We start from the raw sequence: 10,620 nt of genomic DNA, 5'->3' as shown, positions 1-10,620 counted from the left end.
GATAAATATTTAGGAACGAATATAAGTAGGGCAAATATCACTTTTAACTCGTGTCGGGGAAATGTATAAGATTTGTATAATTTTTTTATATAACATATAAAAATATATATAAATACATACCGTGTAATCTGCCCAAATGAATAAGTAAGGAGACTTATTTTATGTCACGAGTAAAAACTATTTTAATATCAATGCGTTTACGATATGAAAATATGCAATTGAATATCAAGCCATGTTATCAATTCCCGAGTAAACCATTCTATATAGTATTTCTTTGACTTTTAAATATTTATTTATTCTTTAATTTAATATGAGCGGTATCAATATTCTAATAAATGACACGTGTGTACATATATCTCACACGGATTTAACTCACTCAATTATTTATGCCTAAGGGCTATCCTACCTCGAGTTCGAGCAATCACTCACTCGATCATAAAAAGCCTACGGGCTAAGATATTTTGAGTTCGAGTTCGAAATAATCACTCACTCAATTATTAAAGCCTAAGGGCTATCTTACTTCGAGTTCGAGCAATCACTCACTCGATCATAAAAGGCCTACGAGCTAAGATATTTTGAGCTCGAATTCGAAACAATCACTCACTCAATTATTAAAGCCTAAGGACTATCTTACTTCGAGTTCGAGCAATCACTCACTCGATCATAAATGGCCTACGGGCTAAGATATTTTGCGTTCGAGTTCGAAACAATCACTCACTCAATTATTAAAGCCTAAGGGCTATCTTGCTTCGAGTTCGAGCAATCACTCACTCGATCATAAAAGGCCTACGGGCTAAGATATTTGGAGTTCGAGTTCGAAACAATCACTCACTCAATTATTAAAGCCTAAGGGCTATCTTGCTTCGAGTTCGAGCAATCACTCACTCGATCATAAATGGCCTACGGACTAAGATATTTTGAGTTCGAGTTCGAAACAAACACTCACTTAGCTATAAAAGCTACGAAGACCAAATTCGATGGAATCGCCTATAAAAACATTCGCAAGGCATGAACGAAAAGCTTCACAAGGCAAAAGAGCCGAAAAAAGTCAGTAAAAGAAAAAGATATTTGTATAAATATACAAAGAATATTAACATAAATAAAAGCGACATAGAAGCCAAGGGCTAAGCTTCTGAGTTATCATCAAGAGCGGTCTCTTCTCCACTGGGCTCCCCTTCGTCAGACCCGCCCTTGCTATCATCGTCGTCATCATCATCATCATTGTCATCACCATCGCAAACTAAGGCTTCAGCATCAGCTTTCTAATGATCAAATTTATTCTTTTATGTATAGTTTTCTCTCTCTGGGTTGATATTTGTTAGTTTTGGACAAAACTTTTGTCAACAAATATTTTTAATTTTGTACTTTTGAGTACTTTAATTTATAATATTACAGTCTATAACTCTATGCACTAGTTAGTTTTCAAACCGAATAAATCGAAATTACCAAACCGAATAAACCGAAACCGAAAGGAGAAAAACCGAACCATACTGAATTTAATTAGGTACGGTATTGGTATTGCATTTTAAGAAATCGAATACCGAAAATATCGAATTGAAATGTCTAATTATCGTACCGTACCGACCGACGAACACCCCTAAGTTACAATATTCCAAATTGACATAACTAATATAACATTCCAGGCAAATTTCACTTCAAAAAAATATCAAAAAAATGCTGAGTAGATAAAGAAACAAAATTTTAATCTTAATATGATACATTCGAAAGCCGTGCAGTCCTTGAGAATTCATGCAAAATAACCACTAAGTAACAATAATCATTCTTCTGATTGTAAATGATGTTACTCACTCCTTTGAACATAAGACTAATGAAATATAGTTAATTGTTTCGTTATAAAAAAAAACTTAATCATTCTCTCTTCCCTTTCTACACCTCCCTCCCTCCCCCCCCCCCCCCCCGCCGGCCCTCTCGGTCTTCCCTTCTCCATTTGCGTTTCTTATATTTAAAAATATAATGACAAAAAGAAAAAAAAAGAGAAACAAATAGAAATGAGATATTACTCGTAAAGTTGATAGTCAAAAAAGATGTGTTCTCCTAATGATACTATATGCTAAGCATGTTTTCGTCATGCCTTAGTTCTAACTTTGTTTTTTTCTTAGACAACGGCTTACGTCGAAAACGGAAGTTGCTATTTACTTTTTTCATCATATTTTAAAAAAGACAAATAAGAGTGAAGAAATATTCCTGTCCTACAACGCCCCAACACCCTCGTATATGATTTGTTATATCATTCGTTTGTAGTTTTCAATAATTAGTCTTACTTAATACTATCTGTTATCAACTTTGTTAACTTTTTCCTTATTTTATCCTTATTCTTAACAAAGTAATATTACTAAAATATAGTACTAAATAGCTTGGTTAAAAGCTTATATAAGTTGGGAATTCTTTTTTATTAAGCTCCAACTTGATTGGTACATTTATCAAAAGTCAACTTGACTAACTTTGTTTTAGAGAATAAAACCTATGTACATTAATTCCCTTCACTAAATAATATATTTTTAGAAATTCAGAAACTATAGAAAAAAATAGTCTTAGAGCTGAGAGCAACTTTTCTCATATAGAAAGATGGAAAAAGAAGACATTTACAGATGATAGCGGGAATTTACTTCGTTTGTGTCTCGACTCTTGTGATGTAATAAAATAAAAGATAAATATTTCGGAACGAATATAAGTAGGGCAAAGATCACTTTTAGCCCGCGTCGAAATTATTTACATCCAATAGGGGGAAAATGTATAAGATTTATATAATTTTTATACATAACATGTAGAAATGTATATAAACACAAAAAATATACAAAAAATATATATTTTTTTTAATTATTTTGAGAATGACTATACTGTGTCATCTACCTATATGAATAAGTAAGGAAACTTAGGACCCGTTTGACCATAGATTTTACCAAAATAAACTTGGGTTTTATTTGGCAAACACATGTTTGGCCATAGATTTTGCCAACATTTTAGCCAAATCCCAAATCCCAAAACCATCTCAATAGCTGGTTTTAGGCCAAAATATCACTATTATAATTTTTAAAAATTGCCCCAAACTTTTGTATTTTATAAAAGAGCCCACCATTTATTATTTTGTAACGATGTTGCTTCGTCTTCTCGGTCATCTGATAGTGTATCATGTAGTTCATTATAAAAGTGATAATTCTGTATCAAATTTATTTATGTTCAGGACTATGGTTTGCGATAACATAATGAATGTTATTGATAATGGTATTGTTGGGTATTTGTGATAGTTTTTAGAACTTGTAGGTATAAGTCATGTTTCATATTTTTCCAAAACCAAACTTCACCCAAAACCCAAAATAGATGTCCAAACACATTTTCATCTTCAAACCAACTTCACACAAATCAAATTTTTCAGAATAAATTTAAAAATTTATTGCCAAAGGCAAGCTTATTTTATGTCACGAGTAAAAACTATTTTAAATATCAATGCGTTAACGATATGAAAATATGAAATTGAATATCAAGCCATGTTATCAATTCCCGAGTAAACCATTCTATATATTTCTTTGACTTTTAAATATTTATTTAATCTTTAATTTGATCATGTGCAATATCAATACTCTAATAAATGACACGTGTGTACATATATCTCACACGGATTTCTTTCATCTCACATAGGTGAATAGAAAATATAATGTCAAAGTATAAATTTCCAATTTGTTAAACTTAAATACAATGAATTGGGACATAACTCATAATAAGCAACAGAAAAACTATAACTGTGATTATGAATAATTCAAACTCCTTGTTATTCAAGTAATAAAACGTGTGTGAATAAAACCTTTTAATAAAACTGACTCACATACTCCTAAAAGTCCATTACCCACTACGCGCCTTACTTTTCTCTCTATATATATCCCCTCAACCGCCATGAAAATCCATATCAAAGCTTCAATCACATAACTGTACTTTTTTTTCTTCAACCAAAAACCATATCAAAATACTCAAAATAATTTCTGTTAACCGAAGACGATGCCGAGAAAAGGAATGAGAACTCTTAATTGGTTTTCAACTAAACATTCAACAACTGATAGTACTTCTCCATCTACTTCCCAATTCTCTTCCCCTTCGCGTTTCGGATTTTCGCCTTCTCGGCCGAGTTTTTCAGAAGCGGTGATTGATCGAACTCTGGAGATGGCGGAGCCGATGATCATGAAGTGGGACCCAGACACCACCACCTTTGCTAAGGTGACTTCTCTGTTCTATGAGAATAGAAGAGAAGCCAAGGATTTTATCAAGTGTGTGCATAATCTACAGAAGGCTATGCACTTTCACTCTACTGAAAATTCGAGATCCGATAAGCTCGTTCGTGCTCAATCTCTAATGCAAATTGCAATGAAAAGACTTCAAAAGGAGTTTTACCAGATTCTTTCAATAAACAGAGCTCATTTGGATCCTGAATCCATTTCCACTGTCTCTTCCCGTACTTCGACTGTTTCGAGTATTTCTGAATTCGACGTTGAGGATGACGATGATCGTGTAATTGGCGGTGAGTCTATTTCTGAAGTTGAGGATTTTTCTATTGTTGTAATGTCGGATTTGAGATTGATAGCGGAATGCATGATCTCTTCTGGCTATGCGAAAGAGTGCTTGAAGATTTACAAAGTTATACGTAAATCGATCGTTGACGAAGGCATTTATAGACTCGGAGTTGAGAAATTGAGTTTTTCGCAGGTTCGTAAAATGGATTGGGAAGTTGTGGATCTGAAAATCAAGGATTGGCTTAACGCCGTAGATGTAGCTATGAAAACGTTATTCAACGGAGAGAGAATTCTCTGCGATCACGTCTTTACATCTAACGATGCAATAAGAGAATCGTGTTTTACTGAAATTTCAAAAGATGGAGCCATGACTCTGTTTAGTTTCCCGGAAAATGTGGCGAAAAACAGCAAGAAATCGCCTGAAAAAGTGTTCCGTCTGCTCGATATGTATACCGCCATTGCCGAACACTGGCCGGAGATTGAAGCTATATTTTCCTTCGATTCAGAATCCGTTATCCGATCTCAGGCGTTGACGTCACTCGTCAAGCTTGGCGAGTCTATAAGTACGGTGTTGGCTGAGTTTGAAACTGCTCTACAAAAGGAATCCTCAAAGACGTCGGCTGCCGGCGGTGGAATCCATCCTCTCACCATTGACGCAATGAATTACATCATTCTACTTGCCGATTACAGCAACATACTCTCCGACATCCTCGCCGAAGCTCCTCCTCCGGCAAAAGGTTCGTTGCCTGAATCATTTTTCGGCATTGCGGATTCTGATGAGTCTCCGGCACCGGCGATCTCACTCCGATTTGCTTGGTTGATTCTCATTCTTCTCTGTAAACTCGATGGCAAAGCGAAACACTACAAGGATGTATCCCTCGCGTACCTCTTCTTAGCCAACAATCTCCAATACGTCGTCGTAAAAGTCTGTTCATCGAATCTCAAGTACTTGCTAGGTGAAAATTGGATATCAAAACAGGAGGGAAAAATCAAACAGTTCGCATCAAACTATGAACGGCTAGGATGGAGCCACGTTATTGAATCTCTCCCCCAAGAGCCAAATGCATCAATGGCTCCCCAACAAGTGAAGGAGATTTTCAAGAAATTTAATTCGTCGTTCGAGCAAGCTCACCGGAAGCAATCTGTGTGTGTCGTACCAAATAGTAAACTCCACGATAATTTAAAAGTGTCAATTGCGAGAAAAATACTTCCAGTATATCGAGAATTTTACAATACACATAAATTGATGATGGCAAGAGAAAGACATTCGAATCACGTGATCAGATTTTTCTACCAGGATGTAGGGCATTACTTGTCTGATTTATTTTTTGGACCAATTGAATTGGGAAGTTGCTCATCGGTTGAGTCTTCCCCATCACGTACAATACCATCAAGATTGCGGTGAAGAGAAAAAAATAGTTTAGTTTTCTTCTTGTTATGTCATGTAATTATGTATAAACATGAAGATCATATTAAAATGTGTATAAATTGCACAATAATTTTTGGCGTGTTTACTGAAGGCGCACAGTTAATACTCTATATAGTGGTAATTGATTTATGCCCTTATTTGTCTTCACGAGTTAGGATTATTTTGCCATTCTATTATTTCGTCGGATAGCTCACTCGTGTTTATTTATTTGAATGCATAGACGAGAAAAATTTTAATTCATGATTTTGGTGTCTTCGACTTGTACATGCCGTAAAATGATCAGCATATCGAGAACATATATAGTCGTTTTTATTTATAATGCAATTACAGTACTGCAGATTATCAAGTTGATATAAGGTGTGAAGCTTAGTAATTAGTTTGTCAAAATACATAGTTTACGCATCAACCTTGCAGCGAAATTTTCGTTACATACGTCTCTTTCACGGAAAACTTTTTACACACTCAACCTTTCAAAAGTGTGTCTAAGACACACTACTTTTGACCAGATAGCACTTGAGTATTTACGCACAAAAAAAGCGCGTGAAACCCATAAAAATTCCATTTTTTGTCTTCTCTCCCCACAGGAACCCCTCCCCCTCCCTCAGGTCTTCTTCCTCAGACCGCTCTTCCCCTTATCTTCTTCCCCAAATAGAATTTTTGAAAGAATATAAAATTTAAGATCTAAAATTGAGCGATTTTTGTTAGTTTATTTTCCAAATTTTGTGAAAACCATTTATTTCTGATAGATTTAAAAGCTTTAACAGTAGTATTGAAGGTTTGGTGAAAAAATCTAGAATCCACCATTGTTGAGGATAAAAAAAAGCTTGAAAATTCAATTGGGTCTTGTTGATTATTGAGTTGTTGAATTCAATTTGTTGCTCGATTATTTTCGACTAGTTGTTTAGATAGTGTGGTTGAATTTTGATGTTGTTGAAAACTTTCTCACAAACAACTATGATAGAAGCAACAATGTTGCTTAAGATAGAAAATGGGAAGATGAAGAAGATAGTTTTAATTGTAATTTCTAATATTGTTTTTCCCTTTTAAAGTCAATGACACGTGTCACGATCCTATCAGGGCGTGACTTTCACGTTATCTGAAAAATTGGTCAAGCACAAAAGTGATGTGTCTTAAATACACTTTTGAAATGTTGAGTATGTAAAAGATTTTTCGTGAACGTGAGGTGTAACAGGGATTTCGCTGCCAGGTCGATGCGTAAATGTTGTATTTTATCAATGAGTTTTGATTCTAACTGTAATACGAGAAATGTGCACTGTGCTATAGGTTCTGTGCTTTTCGAAACAAAACATATTTGTAGGAATGTGATTCATTGGTCATAACTCATAGGCTTTCTTTATGGGTAAGCAGATGGTATTGCTAGTATATATCTAGAGGAACAAAAATCATCAATTATTGCAAATACGAAAATCACTGGATAGATATCTTCAGCAGCATCCATCCTATAGACAAAATAAAAAAAACATAAGGGTCCAAATGTAACAACATATTTTTGAGGTTGTAATTATTACCTCACATCTTTTACACTGGAATCTACGTTTTATTATTCTCGATATGCATTATTCATTGAGTTAATAATGATTGCATCATAATTTTCACGTAAACCAAATCATCCTTTACTAATTCGGTAAGTACTACGTAAGCCCATGATTATATATATTTGGCAAAGTCCCACAAAATAACACTTCTTTTTCTGCTCATTCTAGAAAAATATGTGTGAAAACTGCTCAAGTGACAGAAATATTCATGACTTTTTTGGAGACGGCGTGATATGATAAAAGAGACATCATATATATAATATGTCTGAGTCAGGGCTGACTTAAGGATTAGCGGTCACAAACTTTGTAGGAGTATTTCTCTTGTCTTTAATACGGAAAATGGCGTAACTTTTGTCTTTTAAACGAATCTTCTCCAACTTCCCTTTTTCTCATTGCAATCGCTAGTCAAAACAAAATGGCTATTCACTCGTCCCAGAAAGTTTTTAATATATATGTTTAGAAGTTAAAAAAGTTTTTTTTTTTTTTTACTAGAAATGATACAACAATAACCAAGCATATATAATTTCACAAGTGGGATCTGAAGAGGGGAGGGAGTTAATGTAGACCTTACTCCTACTCTGGTGGAATAAAAATATTTTTTTCGATAGACTCTCGGCTCAAGAATACGAAAAGACACAATAGAATAATAATAACAACAGAGGCTAGAAAGATAGTACCAACAACCTAAGAACCAGAAAAATAGATGAAAAAAGCAATATCAATACTATGAATGATAACTTTTTGAAAAAAAAATTATTTAAAATTTTCACAAATACACACATATAAATTTTAACAACGGAAAACGTATTAAATCAATAAGAGAAGTGGGACATATATAATTTAATGAGTCAACCCACAATAAACTTAAAGAACCTTAAGAACAAAGGATTAGTTCTCTTTTGGAAAAAGAAAAATAAATAACAAAACGAAAGCACAGAGAAAATCTCAGGAAATGAAGTAGAATGGAGGTTGATAATTAGTAATTAGGTAAAACAGATGAGGTAAGCGATTTCATGTAAATCTTGTGCTTACATTTTCCATGACATCGGAGTTGGGATCCACAATTAAAATTCAAATATATACACTACTAAAAAATTCGGCAAAAACCGATCAAGGTCGATCGACCAACTTTGATCGGTCAAAAAACCGACCAAAATTGGTCGGTTTTTCAAAATATTTTTTTTAATTTTTTTTTTACGAAACCGATCAACTTTGGTCGGTTTTCTTTGGCGCAAAAATGCGGGAAACTATTTTTGAGTCCCGCAAAATTTATGTTTCAAGAAACCGACCAACTTTGATCGGTTTTTTAATTAAAATAAATAAAAATTAATATTAAAAAAACCGACCAAAATTGGTCGGTTAATTCGGCGGGTCATTTACAAAAATCGACCAACTTTGGTCAGTTATTTTCGTGCGAAAATACAATTAAAGAGTATAAATCAAATAAAAGACAATCTTAAAATAAAATGTACCAATGGTCTAGTGGTAGAATAGTATCCTGCCACAGTACAGACCCCGGTTCGATTCCCAGATGGTGAATCTTTTTATTACATAATTAAAATACCGACCAACTTTGGTCGGAAAAAACCGACCAACTTTTATTTTTTTTTGAATTTAATTGACCGACCAAAGTTGGTCGGTAATTTTCGACCAACTTTGGTCGGTATTCCTTTCCGACCACAAAAATACCGTCCACACGTAAATGATCGCGTTTTGGTCGATTTTTGGTCATTACCGACCAACGTTGGTCGGTATTTTTGATCGATTTTTATCGGATTTCTAGTAGTGATATAGTGGTGGTGTTTGGGTGTTATTTCTTACATACTCGTTAGAAAGTCAAATAATTATGACAAGAACATTGTTAAGGTAATATATAGATTAAGCAATCGTTATAATCTTATCATCTTATGTTAACAAATCGTCTCATATTTGTTCCTTCCTTAACAGAGCTCGAACGTGAAATGAGCATAATTTTTCGTGTGTCCGAATTATTTAAGAATAAAAGCCAACTTTTACCCCTCAACGAGATTATTTACCTGAATGTCCGTGTCGAAAAGCCATTTTAATATGTTTACTTGTAAGTTTGAATGGGGGTACGCAGGAATTATGTAACAAGGAGGTGTCAAAATTCATAGAAGAATGAGAATAATAATTTTAATTATCATAGTTTTAGACAAAAAATATTCTTGGTCTATTGGTTTTGTTGAGTCTTAAGAAAAGGTTCTAAGGAACCTCTGACCTCTTAGAGCAAAATTAAACACATAACCAACACGCCTGCTTATCCGTTTTCTCACAATATTAATATATATATTTAGTAAAAGAATTCGACTAAAAGATGTCGCGTGATACCGTTTTTTAAACTTGCCTCCGCCCCTAAGTTTGATATACTTCCATCATGTTACTTAGCCAAATCCATAACTTAATCTGTCAAAATCAATAAGTTGTTCTTTTTTGTCTACTCCTTTCCTACATCTTTTGACGACATGCAAATAGCAGAGCCGGCTACCCTTCTATTTTAGTAATTCAAGAAGAATTAATTAGCATTAAAGAATGTGACGGGATTGGTGAGATTTTTAGATTTTTAACTTGATTTTTCGGGTTCAAATTTTTTAATTTTTTAAGTATTTTTTTAATAGGGAGCAGTTAACCCTTAATTAAATAGCTTTATGCAACGTGAATCTAGTAGTTAGACTCGTGGCAAAGTCAAAATTTTTTGCAAGGATATTCAAATTTGAAATAAGTAAAAAATATTTTCGGACAAAAAATCTTTAGTATATATTATACATATCTAAAATCTAATATTTTATTTATATACACAACGTAATTTTTCAGCGAAGGATAGTCAATTGATCACTCTTCGGATAATGTAGCTTCGCCCCTGAGTCAGATTAGTGACTTTCAGATGATAAAACTAAAATAAAATATTCAAACAGAACTGGATCTCCTTTACTTAATTTTCTAATTGTATCAAACAATAAGAGCTAAATGATCAAATTTTCATCTATGCCAACCAAGACAATTTCTCTCTAGTACAGTATCCCCTCCCTCTCCTTTGAAAAACCATAAACTTTGCAAAATCTCTTGTTCTCTAATGTGTACGGTGGAATGCTCGGAG

At 33.8% G+C, this 10,620-nt stretch overlaps 1 protein-coding gene across 1 annotated transcript; it reads left to right on the top strand.

Annotated features, from left to right (window-relative positions):
* The first annotated feature begins 3,912 nt into the window (after positions 1-3,912).
* On the top strand, positions 3,913-6,085 carry LOC107781442 (exocyst complex component EXO70H1). Its single transcript, XM_016602141.2, has one exon. It carries the CDS (start codon positions 4,012-4,014, stop codon positions 5,923-5,925), a length of 1,914 nt encoding a protein of 637 aa, XP_016457627.2. The 5' UTR covers positions 3,913-4,011; the 3' UTR covers positions 5,926-6,085.
* Positions 6,086-10,620: the final 4,535 nt, after the last annotated feature.

Source organism: Nicotiana tabacum, chromosome 2, assembly GCF_000715075.1.
Source record: "Nicotiana tabacum cultivar K326 chromosome 2, ASM71507v2, whole genome shotgun sequence".
Lineage (NCBI taxonomy): Eukaryota > Viridiplantae > Streptophyta > Magnoliopsida > Solanales > Solanaceae > Nicotiana > Nicotiana tabacum.
Note: the sequence above shows the minus strand (reverse complement) of the source record. Positions and strands in the feature narration are given on the sequence as shown.

Bases quoted from the DNA above. Each gene is read 5' to 3' on its own strand.
- LOC107781442 (XM_016602141.2), top strand. From the start codon at position 4,012: ATGCCGAGAAAAGGAATGAGAACTCTTAATTGGTTTTCAACTAAACAT.